The 26,061-nt window shown below is 31.0% G+C and overlaps 2 protein-coding genes across 4 annotated transcripts in view; one reads left to right on the top strand and one right to left on the bottom strand.

Moving 5' to 3' along the window:
• Nucleotides 1-368: 368 nt before the first annotated feature.
• The window catches only part of LOC134716227 (probable phosphoglycerate mutase), a 31,084-nt gene continuing 5,391 nt past the window's right edge, over nt 369-26,061 (bottom strand). The window contains exons 1-6 of one of the 2 annotated variants that reach the window (XM_063579089.1): nt 12,825-13,034; nt 9,313-9,522; nt 8,679-8,762; nt 8,120-8,218; nt 6,995-7,103; nt 369-962 (exon numbers count right to left, since the gene is read on the bottom strand). In XM_063579089.1, the coding sequence (XP_063435159.1) occupies nt 838-962; nt 6,995-7,103; nt 8,120-8,218; nt 8,679-8,762; nt 9,313-9,522; nt 12,825-12,953 (756 nt within the window). In that variant the 5' untranslated portion in view covers nt 12,954-13,034 and the 3' untranslated portion in view covers nt 369-837. Of the gene's footprint in view, nt 963-6,994; nt 7,104-8,119; nt 8,219-8,678; nt 8,763-9,312; nt 9,523-12,824; nt 13,035-26,061 lie in introns of those variants that run through there. The other variant, XM_063579090.1, reaches the window with a different exon arrangement.
• Nucleotides 13,019-24,420, top strand: LOC134716226 (chitinase domain-containing protein 1-like). Of its 2 annotated transcripts, none has more exons than XM_063579088.1 (12): nt 13,019-13,149; nt 15,201-15,308; nt 16,542-16,685; nt 17,312-17,444; nt 17,668-17,706; nt 18,587-18,693; nt 19,257-19,318; nt 20,935-21,027; nt 21,573-21,671; nt 22,300-22,449; nt 23,766-23,843; nt 24,259-24,420. In XM_063579088.1, exons 2-12 carry the CDS (start codon nt 15,219-15,221, stop codon nt 24,398-24,400), a joined length of 1,137 nt encoding a protein of 378 aa, XP_063435158.1. In that variant the 5' UTR covers nt 13,019-13,149; nt 15,201-15,218; the 3' UTR covers nt 24,401-24,420. The 2 variants fall into 2 exon arrangements, with proteins under 2 accessions (XP_063435158.1, XP_063435157.1); XM_063579087.1 differs by having other exon boundaries at nt 13,021-13,149; nt 15,201-15,323.

A 26,061-nucleotide genomic window follows, 5' to 3' on the forward strand; every position in this document is an offset into this window, starting at 1 on the left:
TTATGTGAGTTTATACATGTATTTCAATCAACAAAGAAGATATTTTTTTGGTCAGGCAAATTAATCAATGAGTGATAGATTTTTCCTAGAAGAAATTTAAATGTCCAAGTGAATAAACTGCACAGAGAACAATAGCTATTGTATTGATTCAATGGGACAGGTAAACTTGCAAAAGTTTAAATACCTTGGTCAAGAGCAGACAACTCTGTGGAAAACTTTCATTTGGTTCGCTATAACAGCCTTCAGAAATGGACAAGTGAAATTTATTAAAGCTGTCAATTGGAATCAGAAATATATAAAGGAAAGACATGAAACATTGTCTAAGCATCAAAGTTACTGAATAGGCTATAAAGTCTTAAACAAAAAACAAATGTAAAACAAGCAATTTTATTAATAGATATCATACAATGTAACAACTTACAAATGAATTTGTCTAAAATTAGCACTAGTTAGATAACATAAACACATTAATAACAACTAAAAAAAGAATTTGCTCATATTAAATGATACCATGGCACTGTGACAAAATATTTAATTTATAAAACATTCCAATTTTAGGGAAATTGAAGGAAATACATACTAAAAACTGAAGCCTGAATGATGATTTTTTTTAAATTCTTTTCTGCAAATATGATTTTCTACCGAACACAGGATTTTATTTAAAGTTTGAAAAAAATTCACTTCTTCACAGAAGAGTACAACTATGGTAATACAAAATATATATTATGCAAGCATTATGAAATTGGAAAAAAACTTTTTGTTATACCCTTATGTCTCCACCTCTTCAAATAAAATAAATAACACATAATTGTCTATGAATTTTAAAATGTTTCAGATCTATTTTTTCGCTTTTCCTTGGTTTGCAACTTTCTCCATAGCTGCCTTAACTTGGGCTTCATCGGCCAGATAATAATGCTTAATTGGTTTAAGATTCTCATCTAATTCATAAACCAATGGGATACCTGCAAACAAAAATGAATTAGTGTTAGCAAGATGTTTTGACAATTTCTACATTGATAAAGTATGACAGCATTAAAAAAAAGCAGAGGCTCTGTAGGGTGAAGCTTGATATGACCGCATAGGCCAAACCCTGAACAGTTGGGGCAAGTTTGATACAGCTCTGAATATGGATTGTGATTAAAAAGTTGACACAGAATGAATGTGGTCTATGAATTTAAAAAATTTAAATTGGACATTTACTTATTATGGTCAAATATCCAAAATCTTAATACATGGTTAGACTAAGCATATAAAAAAAACAAGAATTCATTTTTTTATGAATTTCAGAAATCATGTAAAGTTCAATTTTGGACCCTTTAGAACTCAATGTGAACCAATTTGATAAAGGGGTCCAAATATCGAAAAATCTAAATGCATGGTTAGATTCAGCATATCAAAGAACTCCATATATTCAATTTTTGTTAAAATCAAACAAAGTTTAATTTTGTACCCTGAAAATTTTGGACCAACTTGACAACAGGGCCCATAATCAAAAATCTACATTGCAAGTACATGTTTATATCAGCATATGAAAGAACCCTAAGAATTATTTTTTGTTAAAATCAAGCTTAGTTTAATTTTGGACCCTTTGGACCTTAATGTAAACCAAATTGAAAACGGGACCAAAAATTAAGAATCTATATACACCGTTAGATTCGGCATTCGAATCATTCAAAGGTCCTGAATAATTCAATTACAAAGTTTAATTTTGACCTTTTTGGCCCCTAATTCCTAAACTGTTTGGACCAAAATTCCCAAAATCAATCCCAACCTTCCCTTTGTGGTCATAAACCTTGTGTTTAAATTTCATAGATTTCTTTTACTTATACTTAAGTCATTGTGCGAAAACAAAGAAAAATGCTTATTTGTACCCCTTTTTGTCCCATCATTCCTAAACTGTTGGGACCAAAACCCCAAAAATCAATCCCAACCTTCCTTAAGTGATTATGAACCTTGTGTTTTTTTACTTATACTAAAGTTATTATCTAAAAATCATCTTTCTTAATAGGAAGAAGCTGACACTACACAATACCAATATACAACCAATTTTTTTTTTAATTTTGCAGTTATATAATTATGTGAAGAAGTCACACTATTACATGGTCATATATATGTAACCTCTGCTAGGTATAAAAGTTCGCCTTTTTTATTTTATTTTATTCATTTTTATTTTTAGTATTCACATTTGAATCATACTTTTGATCTTGAATTAACCCAGGATATCAGGTTATTCAACCCAAACCAGTTTAATAGTTATTCAGTTAAAAGAGGATACATAGAAAAGAAATTATCTGTCATTATATCATAGACTATTTGTATTTAGAAAACCATTGTAAAAACTATCCTCTAAATAAATCTACTTATTTCAAATATTTAATTTCTGAATATTTTCCTTGTTGTCTCTTCCTTTTATTTAGAGACAAATTTTTATTATTTTTTTTTATAGATAGAAAATCTATTCTATTATTTATACCAGATTTAATTGTATCAACCAAAATGCCAAAATCAAACCAATCATCTGTAAAATTTGGTTACTGGAATATAGGTAACTTATTTTCAAAGGGCATGAATAAAGCAGAGGATCCCCTTTTTCTGAAACATATAGAGAATTACGACATTGTTTTTTTAGTCGAAACTCATGTGGGATATAATTCCCAAATACACAATATTGGTAAATTTCATTATCATCCAATATGTAGAAAATTATCAAATAATAACCGTCATTTTGGGGGTATAGCAATTCTACAGAAAAGTCACGTTAAACCTCATGTCAAAATATTGATTAACAGTAATCCAGATTATCAATGGATTAAATTAGAAAAATCCTTTTTTGGATTTAAAAGTGACCTATTTATTTGTGTACTGTACAACCCCCCTGTTACGTCTAAATACACCCAAGAACTCTCTTCTGATGTTTTTGAATGCATAGAAAAAGATATCTTTCAGTATAAAAAAATGGGTGAAATTTTGTTATGTGGAGATTTTAATGCCAGAATAGGCTCTGAAAATGACTTTATAGTAAACGATGATTCAAAATTTACTCCAATTTTTGATACATACCCTACTGACAAAAACATTATGACAAGAAAAAGTCGAGACCAAAAACTTGATCAAAGAGGCAAAGAAGTTTTGGATTTTTGCATTAGTAAACAAATAAGAATTTTAAATGGCAGAGTTCTTGGTGATACATTTGGTAATTTTACTTGCTATACCCCCAATGGTGCAAGTGTGGTCGATTATGTTGCTGTGTCTGAAGAAATTCCAGATTTATTCCCACATTATCTGATTGTCATTGTAAACTTGAGTGGGAATTATCTGCAAAATATTGTGTTCCTGGAGAAATTGATATTCCAATCCAGTTGAAAAATATGACACCTAATTATATCTGGACTGACTGTTCAGCAATAAAATTTCAAGAAACACTTTCTTCAGATACACTACAAAACTACATACTAGAATTCAACAACAGCACAATTCAATTTACTCAGACATCAGTAGATGAAGCATCATCAAAACTTTCAAACATCTTTTTATCAGCAGCAAATCTATCACTTAAACGACCTTTAAAAAAACACACAAACAAACAAAAAAACAAAAAGTGGTTTGACGCAAGTTTACAACAAGCTCGAACTAACTTGCTTAATTATGGAAAAATTTATTCAAGATTTCCATATGATCCAATTATCAAAAATCACTTTTATAAACTGAATCGTGAATACTCCAAACAAAGGAAATATAAATACAAACAATACAAACAATCATTGATTAGTCAGCTGGACTCCTTGCACGAAGAGAATCCAAAACTGTATTGGAACTTAATTAATGAACTACAGGAAAAAAATGAAACTAAAAAAAAATGTGGAGTACAACCATCAACTTTGATATCACATTTCCAAAAGTTGTCACAACTGAAAGGTGAATTTCAAAGTAGATATACAGAGCTATGTGAAAAACTGAAACAGTTAGAAAACTCAAAATGTTTCAACGAGTTGGACTCCGTTATCACTGAGTCTGAAATATCCAAAGCCATTTCACACTTAAAATGCAATAAATCATCAGGCTTGGATAACATTAGTAATAATATGATAAAGAATGGACAGACTTTCCTTTTAAAAAGTTTTCAACAGATGTTTAATACTTGTCTGTCTTCAGGTATATACCCAACATCTTGGGCTGAAGGTTATATTACACCAATTTTTAAAAGCAACGATACAAGTGACCCTAACAATTATAGAGGAATAACAATAACAAGTGCAATTGGAAAGCTTTTTAATAGAATATTAAGTCTAAGACTGGACAAATTTCTTCAGGAACATAATATTATACATGATAGTCAAATTGGATTCACAAGGAAAGCCAGAACTGCAGATCATATGTTTATTTTAAACTGTATTATTAACAAATACTGTAATTCAAAAGAAGGTAGACTGTTTGCCTGTTTTGTTGATTTTCAGAAGGCTTTTGATACTGTTATACATACAGGGATCAAGATTAAACTACTAGATATTGGGGCTGGGTCTTATTTTTATAACATTATTAAAAGTATGTATGAAATTAGCAAATCATGTGTCAAAATTCAAAATCAAGTAAGTGATTTTTTCCCATTAGATATTGGAGTCAAACAAGGTGACAACCTCAGTCCGAATTTATTCAAGATATTCATAAATGATTTGCCCAGATATTTGTCAGATACTAGAGACCCAGTTAATGTCAATGACAAAGATCTACATTGTTTAATGTATGCTGATGATATTGTTTTATTATCTACATCAGCTGAAGGACTACAAGAAAAGCTGGGGATGCTTGATAAATTTTGCAAAGATTGGTGTCTCAATGTGAATACTAATAAGACAAAGGTGCTGATTTTCAACAAGGCAGGCAGACATGTAAAACAGATATTCACATTTCAGAATATAAATCTGGAATGTGTTTCAAAATACAAATACCTAGGTTTATATTTAAGCTCATCTGGTTCATTCAGTTATGCTCAAAATGAACTATACAAAAAATCCCTGAAAGCTCATTTCAAATTAAGGAAAGATCTTTTATCACTTAACCCTGATGTAAAAACAAGTATTCATGTTTTTGACCACACTGTAAAACCTATTTTATTATATGGTAGCGAAATATGGGGGATGTTTAATTCTTTTTCCTCTAAATGTAAGAAGGAAGATATATCTTTTGAAAAAATATATTCAGGTTTACCCTGTGAGAAACTTCATATAAAATTTTGTAAATTTATACTTGGGGTACACAAGAAAACAACAAATGCTGCAGTGTTATCTGAACTTGGAAGATTTCCAATATATTTTAATATTATAAAAGGAATGTTATTGTACTGGTATAGATTAGAGAATTTAGGTAATAATTTTCCTCTATTAAAAGAGGCATATACACAATCAAAGACACTACATCACATGAATATAACATCATGGTATGGTTCAATAAATGTTGTTTTTAAAATACTTGGTATTGACTATACAAATGCCATAAATGCTCCATTTTGTGAATCCTTATACAAATTTAAGAAATATATACAAACCAAGCTATCAATATTGTTTATTAGCTGTTGGAAAAAACAAATAGATAAATTTTCAGACAGTAAACTGAAAACCTTCCTTTTATATAAAACAAATTTTGGTTTTGAAAAATATCTAACATTGATCAAGAATTTTGAACTTAGAAGAAGTTTTACTAAATTACGTGTATCTTCTCATAGATTACAAATAGAATTAGGTAGATATCAGGGTATTCCCCGAATTAACAGAATATGTAATAAATGTTCTTCCAATACTGTCGAAGATGAGGCACATTTTCTATTTGATTGTAACAAATTTGAGGATGATAGAAATTGCATGTTAGCTAGTATTGCACAATATAATTCTTATTTTAATCATATGAACAGTCAAAGCAAAATTATCTGGTTATTTAGTGTAGAAAATGTTGAGTTACTTAAAATAATATGTAATTTTATATACAAACATCTTCCTTAGTGAAGATTAGTTAAAGGAAATCTATGTGTGTATATACATTTGATTGGACATAGAAAATTATATTCATCTGAATATCAGAAACATACTAGCCGATTAAAAAAAAAAATAATTGTTAAGATATATTATTTATTCAAATGTTCTCTTATATCCTTGAGGCATCGTCCCCTGGTATCAACTGCATTCAAGTTACCTATGATGCTTCCTTGTTTGCTTTTGATACAGGTAGGAAAGAGACATTTACACACATTTTACATGCCTATGGCCCATAAGGTATCGCCCCCTGGTGTCAGCTGCCTTTAGGAAACCATAATGCTTTCCTATTTGCTGCTGACACAGGATGAGTCATGGACATGTTTAATTTCTACTTTCTTTTTGGCTAATTATTATATATTTAATTGATCCAACTTTTTGTGTACTATACATATGTGGATATCTATTTTTCTTTTTTTTCTTTTTGGGCTGCTTGTTTGTTATCTATATCAACCACACTTGCAATAAAATGCATTAGTATCAAAAAAAAATACATACTATAGATTCTTTATCTACGTATTCTTTAAGAACTTAAATAGTTCTCGTTTAACTTTTTTTTTTTTTTTTTATCTCATTGTTTGTATTGTATTATGAAAAAATTATTGATGTTGTAATGTTTATGCCCTTTGGGGCCCATAATTGGAAAATAAAATATCTTATCTTATCTTATCTTATCTATCTATAATAATAAATCTCATTTCAATTATATCATTTGAAGAATAAACAAAAAATCTTTTTTCTCATAAACTTCTCTCATTCATCCAAGACATTATACAGTTCCAGTCTATTTTCAATAAGGTATAATACATGTTAATTGTTTTCACTTTTTCCCTTTAAAATTTAAAGACACTAAAATATGACTTTCTTCAGTATACTATCAGTTCATCACACTTATTTATCTTCATCTGAAAAATAAATCTGATTGAACATGAAAAAAATCAAAGTGTGTACAGACATAAACTTCTACTAACCTGTTGGGATATTGAGTTCTGGGATTTCTGAGTCTGGAATATTATCTAAGTACTTCACTATTGCTCTCAAACTATTACCATGGGCTGACACTATAACTCTCTTTCCTGCCTTTAAAAGATTAAATAATTTAAAACATTAAAACTTGTTCATTCAGAAAACATATTCAAATATATTTATTTCGTATGTTCTAGTAACAGAGGAGCAATGTACATAGACAGATGCCAAGTAATAGGAAAATCTAATAGTTGCCCTAAAACATGTACATACACAACTATTATATTTATCAAAGTTGTACATATATCGATGCAAGTTTGTTTTGTTTGGTAAGGTACATGTGTGTATGCTATTTATAGATAGGTCTGTTTGATTGGATGTATAAGGAATGCGGGTAGCATTTCATGCACGGGTGTTTTTAAGGTAGTTTAAGTCATTGGAGTCATTGCAGTCAAGTGTTCCAGAGGCTTTTTTCTAAATAAATAATTATGAAAAATTATTTATTTACAGGTTGATAGTCCAGGATGGGTTGCAAACATTGATGTGCTAGTCAGAGACAGACAATTAATTTATCACAATACTCATTGGTATTAAATGAATTACCTGTAATTATTATCTGAATAAAATGCACTTAACTTTTGCAAGTGGCTACTCCCAATTAAAAGTTTTGTATTATATTGATAAATGCTTTATGTTCGGTTGAGGTTACGAATTAGAAAATAATGTCTCTGTTCTGTATGTATAAATTATAGTGCATTTAAATCAGTCTACACAAAAGAAAATAGACTAACTGGCATAAAAATCGTTTTTTTGTAAATATATTCTAATTTCAATAAGGCTCATAACTCATGTTTTATCTTAGAAGTTACTGGCACAAAAATAGTTCCACTAGCTAGGTCAACAGGATTGTGGTTTACTCAATAATTAAATTATACAGGAAAGGAAATATTTTTACAGCTGTTTAAATGGAATTGTATGTGTATTCAATTCTTTGGTGGCCTTGCATTTTTTTTTTAATAGTTGCTATTGACAAGAATGTCAGGTAAATAATGCAAACACTCAATGAAAACTTGTAAATAAATGTTTCATGTCCTCAAACTTCTGAATCACACCTGCATACAATTTATTACCTTCATTGCTGGTACAATAGCATCATGCCAAAATGGTAAAGCTCTAATAACTGTGTCTTTTAAACATTCACATGGTGGAACAACACTTTCATCTATACTCTGAAATAAAATACAAAATCTCGGTCAGATAATGTCTTGTCTATCTAGAAAAAAGTTCAAACTAAAATTTGCATTGACCCTTTTTAAAAAGAAAAAAAAAACAAAGATGTTGTATTTAGAACCCAATCTTAGATACAATCCATATTTACTTATTGATCTTTGAATTGACTTATCCCCGAAGGACACAAACTTCAAGATAACACTGTAGTTAAATCTTTGAATATTGTCAGTCTTTATCTAAACTAACCTTAATTTCGTTTTCAATATATACTAAAATTTTATAATATAAATGTTTAATAAAGTTTTGTTTTAAAACTATTTGGCAGTCCTGAGTAGCAGTTGAATATCTGCTGACTTCAACATTTTCAAAAACAGAACTTGTGTTTATTGTGCTATAATCAATGTATGATCTGTGTGATTTCTGCTCATTCTTATTGTTAAAATAAAATTATTAACTTACTGCATATTTAACTTCATTGGCTGACCATCTTTTATCTGATTTCTCTAATGCTGGAGGTGGTGTATCATAAGATCTTCTCCAAATCTAAAACAAAAAAATGTTTAATGTTGCATAAAATCACATATTCTAATAGCTATTTTGTACTGACTGAGTCAGAAGGAGAAATCATTTATATTCATAGAGATTTTTTATTTGTCAACAATATAAAACTGACAGACCCTATCAATAATTAAAGTTTGATCCATAAATCACACATTTTTATAATAGAGAGGATTTCACATGAGCTTATTTGATACAACAATTTGCTCATCAAACAAATTCATTAATTAAAAAAAATACCATTCTACAACTGCACTAAATTTCATTTATTTTCAAATGTACAGGTCAGCCTTGGGTCCATTTGACATGTCAAAATTATATAGGATTTACCTTTTTCAAATATAAAAAATATGTCAAATAAAAATAATATCACCGCCATAGACTCAAATGAATGAAACTTTCAGAAGTGGTATTAACACAGAAATGTTTAAAGTTGATCAATAATTATAACGCTTCACCTTAGATAAAATGAAAATTGGAATAAAAAACAAGGCAACAAAGCATATAAAATTCTATCATATTACTGATATTTTACCTTAACTTGTGCCTCTCCATATTTTTCAGCAGTTTCTGACTTATTAAGTCCCTGCAAAGCACCATAATGTCTCTCATTCAGCCTCCAATGTCTGACAACAGGGATCCAGTGTAAGTCCAGTTCATCTTGTACAAAATACAAAGTTTTTACAGCTCTTTTTAGTAAACTGGTGAAGGCTATGTCAAAGGTATATCCCTTTTCTTTCAACATCTACAATAACATTTATAATCATCATGTTAACAATATATATAATATATTTTTAAATGTAATGCGTCTTTGGATAGGCTGACAGTATTTAGTGTATCAGCTCATAGGCATAATTTTGTTATGTGACCATGGCATCATTAATGTTTTTTCCTGATTTACTCAGGTTTTAATTGTAATTTAGAATTTAATTATTAGGAATGACTGTTATAATAGTCATTACATTAATTGCTTGATAAACGAATTAGGTATAGACAATTCACTTGGAAACCCAACATATACCCTCACGACACTTACCAAAGAGGAAATCCTGGATAATCATAGGTCTGTTCTTTGCTCCTTTGGTATTTCAACCAAAGATGAAGAACTGGATCTTCCATCACTGTATTGGATACCTAAACTACATAAGTGTCCTTACAAACAACGGTATATTGCTGGGTCTTCCAAGTGCTCCACGAAACCCCTTTCTAAATTATTAACATCCATTTTATCAGCAATCAAAGAAGGGCTTCAAAGTTATTGTGAAACTGCCTATTCTAGAGGTGGCGTGAATCAGATGTGGATACTTAAAAATTCCAAAGATCTTTTAGAGTACATAAAATCTAACTCTCTTTCATCTTGTAACAGTATTAAAACATTTGACTTTTCTACTTTTTACACAAGTATTCCACATTCCAAACTAAAAGACAAATTAAAAGAGTTGGTATTACTTTGCTTCATAAAAAAGAATGGCCAATGTAGATACAAGTATCTTGTCTTAGGGAGGGATAAATCATACTTTGTAAAGAACCATTCTGATTCAAACAAAAAATTCTCTGAAACCGATATTATCAAGATGCTTGATTTCTTGATTGACAACATATTTGTTACGTTCGGAGGACGTGTTTTTCAACAGACTGTCGGCATCCCAATGGGAACAAACTGTGCCCCTCTACTTGCTGACTTGTTTCTTTATTATTATGAGGCTGACTTCATGCAGGAACTTCTTAGGAAGAAAGATAAGAAGTTAGCAATATCCTTTAACTCTACTTTCCGCTATATAGATGACGTTCTTTCACTAAACAATTCAAAATTTGGTGACTATGTGGATCGCATCTATCCCATCGAATTGGAGATAAAGGATACTACAGATAAAGTTAAGTCGGCTTCATATCTTGACTTACATCTAGAAATTGACAATGAGGGTCGGTTGAAGACAAAACTTTACGACAAAAGAGATGATTTCAGCTTTCCAATTGTGAACTTTCCATTTCTAAGTAGCAACATTCCAGCAGCACCTGCATACGGGGTATATATCTCCCAATTGATACGATATTCCCGTGCTTGCATTTCCTATCATGATTTTCTTGATAGAGGGTTACTGCTCACAAGGAAGCTATTAAACCAAGAGTTCCAAATGGTGAAGTTGAAATCATCCCTTCGTAAATTTTACGGACGCCATCACGAGTTGGTTGACCGTTATGGAATAACCGTTTCACAAATGATATCGGATATGTTCCTTACGTCGTAAATACAATCCCCTTCCCTTTCATGAATTTGACCTACCGAATTAAGACTATTTACCGGATTTGTAATTACATAAGCAACACGACGGGTGCCGCATGTGGAGCAGGATCTGCTTACCCTTCCGGAGCACCTGAGATCACCCCTAGTTTTTGGTGGGGTTCGTGTTGTTTATTCTTTAGTTTTCTATGTTGTGTCATGTGTACTATTGTTTTTCTGTTTGTCTTTTTCATTTTTAGCCATGGCGTTGTCAGTTTGTTTTAGATTTACGAGTTTGACTGTCCCTTTGGTGTCTTTCGTCCCTCTTTTTTTATACTTTGTATGTCTATTCAAAATAACATAAAAAACGATGTGCAAACTATAAAATAACCAGCTACATGAGTTATTCAGTGCACTATACTTTTAATGTTATTTCTTCGTAGACAGAAAAAATCTATAAATCGCCCCATGCCTGCCAGTAGTCCAAATAATTATGACGTCTTATTAGGCTATTACATTTTTGTTCTCTTTAACACACAAATGACACAGGAAGGCATCAAAGCAAAAACTAAAAAGAGCCTAACAAGATGTTATAATAGACCACTTTCGTGTTTGTCCTTTACCAGAAAAAAATCATCAATTAGGCGGGCCTTTGAGACATCATTTCCTAGATAGAGATTGCCTGTATCTCTGCACTATAAACATTCATCAAGTTTCTTAGCAATCGTCACTGAACAGGATAAACTAGAAACAATATTTGTTCTGTAGGTACTTACTCACAATTTCCCAATGACAGCAGTGCTGAAAGACAAGTAAGAGAATTCAATTTGCCGAATAATTCATGCAAAATAGCTTTATAGTTTTCCAACTATTCACTCAACATTCAAACAGAAGTTTGGACGCCCCTAAATGCATGTTCACTTAAACCAAAGTTTTTGAAGGAAATGCATCGAACACAAAATTTGTCTATTATTTGGACTAGACAGGAGGAAAGTAATGCTCTTTACCGTCAGGCGTCAAACAGTCATTTTCAGCAACCATTGGACATGTTAGAGTCAAATTGATTAAAATTTTACTGTGATTCGTCAAAATATCATTACCGTTATTTGTAAAGGTCTCAAATAATTATAGTTACTGTTATTTTTGGAAAAAAATTAACTTGATTCGTCAAAATCATTCGATCGTTTACTTGTCTAAAAGAAAGTGCACATTTTATAGTCAGGTACCAAAAATTACCATTAACATCATTTGGCAAGAAATTCTAGTGTTATTTGTCATGAAGGTAACCCCATTGCCACCCTCAGACATAGCTGCGGAACCGTAGCTCTTTTAAGTTCTTGTGTTATTTTTTGACTGTTTGCGGAACAGACCTTAATGTAATGTTTTGCAAATAGTAAATAAAAACATAAGGACATATAAGAGCTACGGTTCCGCAGTTACCTCACCTCAGACTTCTTCTTCTTCAAAGTTCTTGTCTCCATATAACAATGTATAAGCATCCTTTCTAACGATCACCACCATAAGTTATGGCGTATACAAGAAGCATTTGGAGCCTGTATCGGTACAGATTAATGTGAGCCTTTGCCGTCCCAATTCCCCAGCCAGGCCGGGTCTTATTGTTATTAACAGAAAGTTATTAGACAGTCAGTACTACCGGCAGCTATGTCAATTTGGACTTTAACATTATATTAGCTCAAACTGCAGGTGTACATAAGTGATGCAATGCAATTTACATGCATCACTGTATGTGAACACCTCGGCTTGGGTCAAGGCACATACATCAATCACATACAAGTGACAGACAACTGTCAACTGACAACATTTACCGTTCCAGCATTTTTAGCTTCAGCTAAGCCGGTTTCTGACAAATCAGCATCGTGCCAGCCACAAAATAAGTTCTTTTGATTCCATTCACTTTCTCCGTGTCTCACGAAAACGATGGTATATTTTGCCATGACTGCTTATTGTTGGAATATGAGAAGTGACCTTCTGCCGGTGTCCTGTCCTTCACCTTTCAGGGAAGTAAGGGAGGTAATCCCAAAAGAATTTCCGTGACATGACGCTACTTTCATTTTGATTTTCCTGCATCGATTTCTTAGCAGCCCTTTTGTCGAAAATTTGAATTGATTTTGACGAAAAATATTTAATTAGGTAATGATATGAACTAATTGATATCATATTTACTGAGTGTTAACTCCACTCGAAGGATTTGTAAATCCCCCCTTTTTTATTAATGAAAGATTATTGTCTGTTTTGTGTATATATTGTATTCTCTTTCTTTGGAACTTGATTGATTTGTTAGTGATAAGCTTCATGATTAGGAAAACATTCTAGTCTAGTCTACTACAGACCAATTTCCATAGTTTTTTATAGGCACTGCTAGTCCAAATAATACACCTTATCGCTATTCCCGGCTGACCCTGCCGCTTGAACTTTTGACGCATACAACAATCACTTTTTCATTGTGGCGTCAGCTATTTTGTTTTATGACGTCATAATTTTACGGGAACCTGTGTGATATTCAGTAATGGCGGACAAATAGCGATAAGGTGTATTATGACGTCTTGAAAGACGAAGTAAGGCGTCAAAGAAAAAATTTATAATAGCCTTCAAGACGTCACAATTTGGACTAAGACACTGCATGACATGCATGCACGCATGTTTACATTGAAATGTAAGGACTGCTGCAAAAATTCATTGATCATCATGTTTCGGTGCCTTGGGCATATTGATGACACACGACCGTAACATAATGATCAATAAATTTCTGCAGCAGTCGCTAAAGTATTGTTGTTTATGTTTTTCAGGCCTAAAATAAGATATTGTTTGTTTCCCCAATCCTGACCAACCTTGCAAAAATGATGCTACTTATAAAATTTTATTGTCAAAACTAAGTCAAATATTATTTTATTCATTTGGGATTATCAGGCTTGCCACTGGTCCGATATATAATGTTCAAGCTTTTTGGAAAAACAAAATTATATTCCTTTCTACCTACCAACACCTGGCTTGACAGGGTCAGGATTGGGGAAACAAACAATATATTAATTAAGGCCTTATAACAACCCTGCATACCCGAGGTATCCACTTTAGGGACTCTATCATACTACAGATTCACTAGGTTACTAGGAGGTTCACATTGGTTTCCAATTTTAGATAATAAAAAAGTTATGGCAGTGGCTATTTTGCTGTTTCTGGTTAAAATAGAAAATATATTGTATTTTTCTGGCTTCTGGCTGGCAGAAGACAAGCTGGGAACAGTATGTCTAATGTATATGTTCCTGAGCCAATTGAAAAACTAATTTGTTTACACATATGCAATTCAAATAACTGACTATTTAATTTACAATAAACATTGTACATTGTTTTATCAAATTTATGATGCAAATGAGATTTTTAAGTTTCATAAATTTCATAACACAGTTAAAAGATCTGAGATTTTACTCTTCGACATACATCATCATGTAGCATTGACCGATTTTAAAAATAATTTCCACTACATGTTTTCAATACACAAGATAGAAACAAATGGATGCTCAATAGTTTTATTTTATTGCTGTTGCCAGTAAAATAGCAATTGCTTCAGAAATATGTTTTTTTTTGTGGCTTAAATTAGGATATTTATAATCAAAGCTGGCAAAATAGCATATCTTACAGTTTTGCTGGTGCTGGTAAAATAGCCACTACCCAAAGTTATTGTTCAATTGGAAACTAATTGCCATAATGAAGGGTTGGGTATAAAGGATTGAATTAATTAGGAATGTACAAATAATATTTATGTCAATGGTTATATACATTGAATGCACTTGAATGTATGCTGGAACTAGTTATATGTATGATTTTCAAATTGGTGCTTTTCCCCAGAAAATATTTATGTCACAAAGCAAATATATTCATGTCACATTAATGTCCTTTGATGTGTATTCCCCTTAACATCAGGTTAACCTCTACAACCATAAATTTATAAAAACATTAAAAATGTTATTGCAAATTTGTTTATTGACAAAGTCATCATTACATACTCTGAAAGATAAAAAAATGAACAACATAAATTAGATAGAAATAGAGGTCAACAATTAGTCTTGTTAAATATTGTGTAATTTGTATTCATTTTGTGCGTATTAATGGTTCAGATGTTAGATGGACAGTACTTGGATACAAAATTAAATCATGATTTTTTCTTCATTTTCTTCATTTTTTAGGCTGTACCTGTTAAGGAGATGATACTTTACCAAAGAAGCATTTTTCTCTTAACTATATTGTATACAGTTCTAACTAATGCTAGTTTGTCTCCAAAAGACAAGAAAAAGGTCAAAAAGGATAAGGTAATACTCAGTAGAGTTATGAGACTACAATATCACACTACCACATGTCACAGACATGAATAAAGCCTATTTTAAATTCTTATTCCATTTTCAGCTAGTAGTCAGGCTACTTTGGTATGCCGTGGTGAAGACAGTACCACTAAAATTTAGGGACAATGACACCTCACCAATTATATAAATCTTGGATCTCCTGTAGTTGCGAAACCAATACTGGTTTACCAGAAAACAGGACTGTTAACATTTTATACCAGTATTGTATATTTTTCACCTAATAAACGTACAAAAACAAACAAATGTTTAATAGATGAAATTCTATTTCCAACCAGATATTCACATTTCTGTAATTGCTACCAATCTGCATTAAAAAAAAATCATCTACTAGTAACTGTCTGGAAACTAAATATAAAAAATTGTTCTCTGAAATAAGACTATAAAAAAAATGTTATTAGTCCTAATCAATAGTTTCTAGTCTGGTACATAGGACTAATGGCTAATGTTGCAGACTGTGCTTCATTAGTCCTAATCAATAGTTTCTAGTCTGGTACATAGGACTAATGGCTAATGTTGCAGACTGTGCTTCATTAGTCCTAATCAATAGTTTCTAGTCTGGTACATAGGACTAATGGCTAATGTTGCAGACTGTGCTTCATTAGTCCTAATCAATAGTTTCTAGTCTGGTACATAGGACTAATGGCTAATGTTGCAGACTGTGCTTCATTAGTCATAATCAATAGTTTCTAGTCTGGGGCATAGGACTAATGGCTAATGTTGCAAACTGTGCTTCATTAGTCATAATCAATAGTTTCTAGTCTGGGGCATAGGACTAAAGGCTAATGTTGCAGACTGTGCTTCATTAGTCCTTATCAATAGTTTCTAGTCTGGGGCATAGGACTAATGGCTAATGTTGCAGACTGTGCTTCATTAGTCCTAATCAATAGTTTCTAGTCTGGTACATAGGACTAATGTCTAATGTTGCAGACTGTGCTTTAGCAATTTTGATTCTCATGCACCATATTTAAAAATTGTACATTTTGGATATCAAATTACTCTTTTTCTTCTTTACTCTAATAATTCAAACTTTTGTTCAATAAAACATATTGGCACCTCCTGTCATCATAAGAACTCGTTTGCAAGATTTTCATGATGTTCAATTGCCCATGTGTTTACTTTTGAGGATGGTTATAAAAAAAAAATTGTAAAATTTTCTTTATATTTCAGTTCAAGCCAGTGACAAACAGTGTTATTGAAAGGGGCCTTGTAAAGGAAGAAATAAAACTGAAGGATATCTTGAAAGAATATGGTTCTATTAGTGAATCAAAGACTCCACATTTTACTGGGGATATTCTAGCATATGTTACTCCTGTAAGTGCCTCTGAATTCATATCTTGAAATCTTCATTATTAATAAAACAGGTTTTGTATAACAAATTTGTATAATGTAGACATTTTAATTTTTGTTGCATCCAGTATTTACAGTTATGGTAAATCTAATAAGATTATCTCCCCTGGATTTGAACCAATCTTTTGGAAAGAGGTCTTTTCCATTGCCTAATGAAAATTTATTTTGTTTTAACATTTTTCTCTTTTTCCTCTGAATGAATATTAATTACTAGTGGATTTCTAAAGTATATTCTTATCAATAATATAGGGTTATTGCATGAATAATTTGGAATATTGTCCCGAGTAGAATTTTATATTGTACGAGCTTGCGAGTGCAATATATGTTCTATGAGGGACAATATTCCTCAATATTCATGCAATAACCCTTTATAGTATAGCAATATAATATTTGAAAGTAAAAATTGGTTAAACTAAGATTTTGTCGTTGATGAAGTCATGAATTTTGAAGATTTATTGCACTAGTGTAAACTCTTTCTGTTTAAAATTACTGCAATACACAGTTCTGTTTAAAATAACTGCAATACACAGGCATCCTAGAAATAACAAGTAATAATACATTCTGAATTAGTTATTAATTCTTCATTGTAGTGGAATAGTCATGGATACAACATTGCTAAAACTTTCAGTAACAAATTCAGCATGGTTTCTCCTGTTTGGTTACAAGTAAAAAGGCGGCCTGGTGGATCATATCACATGCAAGGAGGTCATGATATAGATTCAGGTTTGTATTGATTGTGATAATATCACTTACATTAGACCATGATATTGACTGGATTTAATAAAATGAGAAACCGTCTTGTCTAAATAGGAGAAAAGGGAAAGGTTTGAGCACATGAATCTATTTAGCAACATTCTGAAATAGTAACATTCATGTTATTCCATGAATAGTTTATATATAAAACTACTGATAACTTATTGTAATGTTCTTTATTTTTACATTTCAGGATGGGTTGAAGAGGTCAAGGAAGGAAACACAAAAATGGGTTTGTATTCAATTAATTAAATATTTAAACTTTGTCTGTTAAATCTCTTTGTTTTACTTCCACTCTAAAGTTGTCAGGATGACGAAAAAGCATTTAAGGGCAAGATTTCTATAACATGCATGTTGAGTAAATAAAGTAAATGGTATGACATGTACGGTGTCTTTAACCTATGCCACATGTATGGCAGTCTGATTACAATACAGATTTTATGTCCTTGCTTTGGTTACTAGGATTTAACAACTCTCCCTTCTACTTTGTTTTCTGGTAACAGCTAATGAGATTAAAATATAGCGTAAGCAAATAGTGTTAATGTTGTATTTTTATTTGAAGCAGATTTTATGTACTGTGGATTTATTTTTTTTGTTGAATACCAATTTTTGTGAACAGTTAAACTACGAAATTAAATGTTCAACGAATCAATGAATTTTCTATAGCTTTGTTTGCAGACTACAGCAAAACCACAAAATTAAATATTCACGAATATGCAAGTTTTCCTCAATCCAAGTCAATTGGTACCCAAGAAAATAAATGAATCCACAGTATGGTAAAAAAAATTGTATGTATGTAAATGAAATTATTTTTATAATTTTAATAGAGTTTTGAGTCTCAAATACAATAAAAAAAAAAAGAGGGGCAAAGGAGACCAGAGGGACACTCAAACTCATAGCTCGAAAATAAACTAACAATACCATGGTTAAAAAAGACAAAGACAAACAAATGATAGTATACAAGGCAAAACATACTTGTTTTAGAAACAAAATACTAAGTAACACAAACCCCAACAAAATCACACAACATTTGCAAAGCATTTACCAGTATTATAAATACCTAAAACATCATAAATTTATACAAAAAATAATTACATTGATATCTATTGTAGTTCCAAGAGTATTATTTGATGGATGGAGTTTAAAAGATTTTGAAGCCACATTTTCCAGTGAAGATAACATTGAAGATTGTATTGATACTATGTTAAAGTTTACAAAGGTATTGAATAACTGCTAGAGTATGTGTTTAAAACCATATGAACATGTTGACTGTACACATATAGTTGGTACAAGTTATGAAAAATTCCTGTCGACAGCTATTATTAATAGATTGGCAACACATGAACCGAAAGAGATCACAATAATGAGTTATGACCAAACTGCCATTAAACATTATGACAACTTTTACTAAATTTAATAAAGGAGTATAATAAAAAGAAGGAAAACAAGCATTAAGTCATTCCTAGCTGTTTTTTTTTTTTAAGTTTTAACCTTAAATATATACTGAAGTAATGTAAATATGTAATTCAAGCCTTAAACTTTTTTTTATAAATGTTTTCTTAACTTTTCAATATTTTCCACATTTTAGGTGAATATTTTTGTATAAGACTTTTGTTTAGTAAGAGTGAGTCAGACTGCTAAATTTGTTTTGCTCCATAGATCTGGAATCAAAATAAAAGTCTCATACGACTGAGATGTTTAATATTATCTCCCTTGTTGAAATATAATATAGCTTATAAAAAGAAGAAATTATAACAACTGCATTGGTGATTTATTTTTCAGAAATATAAATTTGATGGATTGATTGTAGAAATATGGTCACAGCTTGGTGGACAAAAAAGAAAGTAGGAATTTATTTCTATTTAATGTGAATGTAGACAGTAAATATTTCTTCTATCTTTTCTCTTTAAATACTAGCAATTTACCTTTGGAAATTTAATATCTGTTTAATAACATACAGAGTGTACAGGTAATGTTAAGAATGGTGCTTATTAATTCAAGTTTTTTTTTATCAACTTGAAATCAATTTTCACTGAAGTTGACAATATTATATTTTTTAAACATTTAAAATCTTGTCAGGAGTCAACCTCTAATACTGATCTAGCTGCGGAACCGTAGCTCTTAGGTCCTTATGCTATTTTTTGACTATTTGCGCACCATATGGACCTAAGAGCTACGGTTCCGCAGCTAATACTGTTCTGTCTAGATAAGATGTGAATGAATTCAACACTGCATGACTACCAAAGATCTGTCATCAAAACTAAAAACCAAAATTAGACAACCATTGAATAAATTCTTGTCTTAGGATATTACTTGTAACATTTTCACTGTTTAATTATTTGTTTATGTCTTAAACCTTCCCCTTATATTGAAATAACCAAAGGGACAGAAAAAAATATCAAATCAAAATCATTCCAGGAAAAAATGTTGTTTATGATATTAGTATTACAGATGACAAACACAAAGTTACACAAGCAATTGATCATCTCAAAGAAACCAATAGACCACTTTCAAGTTCATCCGTCACCGGAAAAAACTTGTCAATTATACTCGCCTTTATAACGTCATTTACCAGAAAGAGGGGGTCGCCTGTATCCGTGCACTATTAATGTTCATCAAGCATCTTAGTGATCGTCATTGTGCAGGATAAACTAGAAATAATGGTTGTTCTGTAGGTACTTACTGACATTTCCCTAATGACAGCAGTGTTGATTGTCAATTTTGAGAATTCAATTTGCCAAATATTTGTACAATATAGAATTAAAGTTTTCCAACCACTCCCTCAACATTGGAATGGAAGTGACGACACCCCTAAACGCACAAAGGACGTTCACTAAAACCAGAGTTTTTGAAGGAAACGGAAATGCATTGAACTCGAAAGTTGTCTATTAATTTAAACTAGCTACAGAATTTAAATGATTCATAATGAAAATAAAATTGAGAATGGAAATGGGGAATGTGTCAAAGAGACAACAACCTGACCATAGAAAAAAACAGCCATTTTAAACATTGTGTGTAGCTTAGTTGCTGTTTCATTGATTATTACCTCACATCATCTGTTTTATACAAACTTAATTGTATACTTTACCCAGTTATAAAATGAACAAGAATACAAGGATATCTATAAATATTTTTTTATTTTAAAGTAAAACTTGGTACATATACATAAAATACAATATATTGCAGTTTTAAACATAAGAATTCAATAAACATGTATAAAATACCAACCAGCCTTTAGAGGCTTATGATGCACTGTCATTTATGTACGAAAAATTATATGAATAAATTTCAAATCTTTTAATCAATTTTATATCTGAGGCTTAATTCTTATTTGATACAATGTAGTTTCAATATATCAGTTGTGTTTAATAATTTAATGAGAATATAAGAAAGTAAGTAACTTAATAACTTAGTTACTATATACGTGTAGTCTTTAATGTTGTCTTTTTTTTTATTACAGAGAGTTAGTACATTTCTTAACACACATGGGAGAAACATTTAAAGCAGCAAAGAAAACATTAATTTTAGTTATTCCACCTCCAGTTTATGCAAGGTAGGTTTTTTTTTACGTATTAACCATCATTTTGATAAACAGAGTTGAGCTTTGGAATTTAGTATTACACTTGACTTTAATATATCAATAACATAAAAAGGAATACAAATAAAAAACAATAAAACAAAACAATATGTTTATAAGGATATCTGTTCATTATTTTTTGTGTCAGCATTGGTCGGACCTTATCAACATGAGAACATATGATTCCGATTACTATTTTTAGTTGGTAAGGATATACTTAGCTTCATTGTCATATGTCTTAATGAAAATTAAATGGAGTTGGATTATACAAAACTCTTGTCTGCTTTCTAATACAAGATCTTCTAATTGGTGCTTTTCCCAGGAAACAAATTGATATCACAATCAAATATCTTCACGTCACAATGTCCTAAGATGCATTTCCCCTAATGACCACATGTTAACCAGGGTACTTCATTCATAAAATAAAAATTGGAATGTTGTGTATTTATATTTCTAAAACATGCTATTCTTTGTACATTGTTTTTTTACTCTTGTCTGTTTACATTATGACTATTTTTCAGTGACCAAGCTGGAATGTTTGGTAAGAAGGAGTTTGATAAGCTGGCACCAGTGATTGATGGATTCAGTCTGATGACATATGATTTCTCAAATTCACAAAGGTAATTTGATTGACAGATTTCTAGGAAATTAATGCACCATTCATATTGATACTTATAGGAATTATGGATGTATAGTGTTTAATAAAATCATCAAAAACTCAACAAAGAAATATTTTTAAATTGTATTAAAAGAGTAGATTTATTGATTATTGGCAGGTTCACTTGTTAGATATCTCATATCAGTGTATTTAAAGTACAACTTAAAAAAATGAAGTGCTGCAACAAAAACCTCTGATTGAGTATAATCAAATTTGACTGATCAATTATTTTTAAAAAAATCATGAACCTTTAAATTATTGCAGTATTCATTCAAATATGGTTTTTTTTGGGTTTTTTTTTTTAAATTCTTTTTTCACTTATTAGGGGATTAACATCCTATTTCAGATTTAATCACGAAAGAAAAGGGGAGATAATCACTCGAAAGACCTTGTTAAGAACTTTAATAATTTAACTTTGAACCCTTTTGTCTATGCCAATGAGACAGCATCTGCCAATGGCAAATATCCCAAAGACATCTACAGGTCAACATAGATCAACATAATATAATTTACCATTGCCTTTTGGTAGTTTTAAATATTCTTTAACCCTTTTGATTAAAAAACATGATAGAAGTTTATATTTTTTTCAGGCCTGGACCTAACAGTCCAATATTATGGATGAAACAATGTGTAGAAGCTATAGATCCTAAAGCTACAAATAGGAAGAAAATTTTACTAGGATTGAATTTTTATGGGAATGAATATCATGCTGGCGGCGGTGGACCTATTTTAGGAAATCAGTGAGTAAATTGTTTTGCACAATATTGCATTTCCAATAAGTTATTTAAATTGATCAGGCATAAGAAATTTCTCTTTTCAGCTGGTCATATTTATATAAAGAACTATCACATTTACACTGCATATTAAAAGATGCTTGCTTTCAAACCAAAATATTTTTATGTGGCCTTTATTTGCTAATATTGGTAGATTTTCATTAAATGTTATAGTGCATGAGCTTATGAATGTAGTTTCTACTAGGTTAGGGATATTTTCTACTAATATGTATGCTTTAACCCTTTTATTGTAAAGTAAAAAAAAAAATTGAACATTTTTGTGGTTTTTATTTTAATGCCCATATGTTCATTTTGCTCTTTACACGTTTCAGGTATTATATACATCTTTTGGTTTAAATTTTCTAATTTTTTAGCATATTGAATACCCAATGTGAAATTTGGTATCAAAATAAAGAAATACTTTCATAATGTCATACACAATTTTAAAGATATTTGTTCATGTATATTTATGTTTCATGTTCACCTAATTATACCCCTGCTTTAAAAAAGGGGGTATACTGTTTTACCTCTGTCTGTCAGTCCGTCCGTCAGTCCATCCGTCTGTCCGTCAGTCAGTCCACCCCATGAAACTTTCGTCACATTTTTCTCAGGAACTACACATCTACCCTTTCTGTAATTTGGTATCAACATTTATATATGTTAGCCATACAGTGTGATGCGTTTTCAGATTCATCACTTGACAACTTCCTGTTTACTGAACACTTGTATGATTTTACACATGATAGCCAAGTTGAAAATTTTCGTCCCATTTTTCTCAGGAACTACAATACAAGGATTTCTGAAATTTGGTTTCAGGATTTATATAAGTCAGCTATACCGTGTGATGTGTTTTCAGATTCATCACTGGACAACTTCCTGTTTACCGAACACTTGTATGATTTTACACATGATAGCCAAGTTGAAAATTTTCGTCACATTTTTCTCAGGAACTACAATACAAGGATTTCTGAAATTTGATTTCAGGATTTATATAAGTCAGCTATACCGTGCGATGCGTTTTCAGATTCATCACTCGACAACTTCCTGTTTACCGAACACTTGCATATTTTTACACTATTAATATTATCCACTTGCGGCGGGGGTATCATCAGTGAGCAGTAGCTCGCAGTTTCACTTGTTCTTCACTGTGTACTGTTTTCTAACAGTTGTTTAAAATGTAATGAGGACAAATGCATTTGTTCTATCATTAACATTTTGTAGGTTTTTTGTCAAATCTGTCAAACCATTATTGGTAGAAATATAATTTATTCGTTCGTTTTTAGATTTATAGAGATTTTAAAGAAACACAAACCTAAATTTAATTGGGATGCAAATGTAGCAGAACATATAGGTGAATACAAGTAAGTATTGGTTAAACTATATATATGTTTTGTGGATAAAATCTTTAAATCTAAATATTGGTACAAATTACATACATGTATTATATATTAATCCATGTGCATTAAGGGAGATAATTTAAAGCAAATAACATGTCATGAAGTGAATAAATAAAAACTTCCTTCAATTTGATTATTGGTTGCTAAGAAATTTGCTATTTTGACATAAAGGGAGATAATTTGATTTTAAAGAACAATTTGATCCACCAATTATAAATTACTGATACTTTGACAAATCAAGAAGGGGTAATAATTTACAGCCCTTCAGATGTTTGAACAGATATTTTCAGAAAGACCACTAAATATAGTATTAAACAAACTGTTATCTTTTTCTAGTAGCTATTCACTGTTTAATATATTTTGATGTTTTCTTTTTCAGACACAATCAACAAGCTAATGTGATATTTTATCCAACACTAAAGTCCATACAAATGAGATTAGATTTGGCCAGATCATTAGGAACAGGAATAGCCATATGGGAAATTGGACAAGGACTTGATTATTTCTATGATTTATTATAGTATTAAAATATGTAAACAAAATATCAGTGCATTTCATAAGATAATTGCAAGGTTAATGATTCATATGTAAAATTCTTAGTTGGGACTTTTGCATAACTAAAATAGTTCCAACCTTCATACCTTCAGAGATTTTTCATGTTGGTTATTAGGATTATCATTGAATAATGCCACTCAATTCAATGCTGCGGATTTTTAATGCCCTGCAACGAAGTTGTCGCTGCCATTTAGTTTACCCTTGTTTGAAATTCCGTAATTCCGTCATTCTGTCATTCCGCAACAAACCAATATACAGATTTTTTTTTGTAAACACATTAAGAAATTGGGCTGATTTTAGGTATGTCAGTAAACTATGATGATCAAGTTTAAGTTTCATACCACTCAGCTTATTTTTGCCGAAATTACGGAATTTGGACTTTGATAATTTGTTGAAAATCACAGTTATACAGACTTTTTTTCTAAACGCTTTCAGATATTGGGCTGACTTTTTGGTATGTGAGTTACTCTTGATGAGTTACAGATCAATTTTAGTTTCGTTCTGCTCATCTAATTTTTGCTGTAATTTTGGGCTTTGAACTTTGATAAAATGTTGAAAATCACAGTTATACAGTCCTTTTTTCTAAATACTTTCAGATATTTGGCTGATTTTTGGTATGTGAGACTACCATCATGTTTGTGTCCACATGTGTTATTGAAATTGCAGATTTTTCAACGTTTTGAGAATGGGCCATTCTTGTCGCTTTGACACATCTAGTTTTATCTGGCTTAGATGTGACTTGTATGCACATGATTCATCTCAACATTGGTGATCAGATGCATAAAGCATGGATTTTGATGATTTTGTTGTCCTATTTCTTAACCAGGAAGTCTGAAAGATGCTGATAGATGTATCCCAATCTGTAATCTGTATATAGAGTGGACTGCAGTGAACACATCAACCACCACAAAGCTTAGGTCAGCCTGAAACTGATCTAGGTACAACAGTCTACTGAAGGTCATTTGCACAAAAAATATTTAATTTCCCAATTTTTTTCAGATATTTGGCTTCTACTAGACCTGCAACCAGAAGTAATGAATCACTAAGTGTATTTCAATAATAAACATGATCATGATCAGTAGTTATATTGCTGCGGGTTAACTTTTTTTTAATTTTATTCATACACTAGATGGAAGTACACTTTCCAAGTTGGTCTTGAAACTGAGTAATGTGACAATAAAAAGTGTTATATCAAGAAAACATGCATGAACTTCCAAATTAATGTAATAAAAGGGACCTCTAAAATTATGGAGAGCCATTAGAGCCAAATGACGGTACTTAGGGTATTTAAGACTGTAATATTATGGTCTCTGCATGGTACCATATATAAGGATTAAAAAGGTGGCACAATTGCTATTATTTTAAAGGACATTGTTTGTCACACAAAAATACCCATTTTTAATATATTTGGTTCATCTGCATCGAGTAAAAAAGTGCATAACTTCAATATCTGGGGAATCATCCTGTAAGTGTAACATTTAAGGGATAAGGGTTGAAAACTGAGGGAGAAATTGATTAAGCAATACTTAATTCATTGAAAAAAAAGATGCACAAGTCTGACAAAGTGGGAAAATGAATTCCTCAAACAATTCCATAATGCATATAGAAGGTACACAACAACTTCAAC

This window comes from Mytilus trossulus, chromosome 4, assembly GCF_036588685.1.
Source record: "Mytilus trossulus isolate FHL-02 chromosome 4, PNRI_Mtr1.1.1.hap1, whole genome shotgun sequence".
In the NCBI taxonomy this organism is placed as follows: Eukaryota; Metazoa; Mollusca; class Bivalvia; order Mytilida; family Mytilidae; genus Mytilus; species Mytilus trossulus.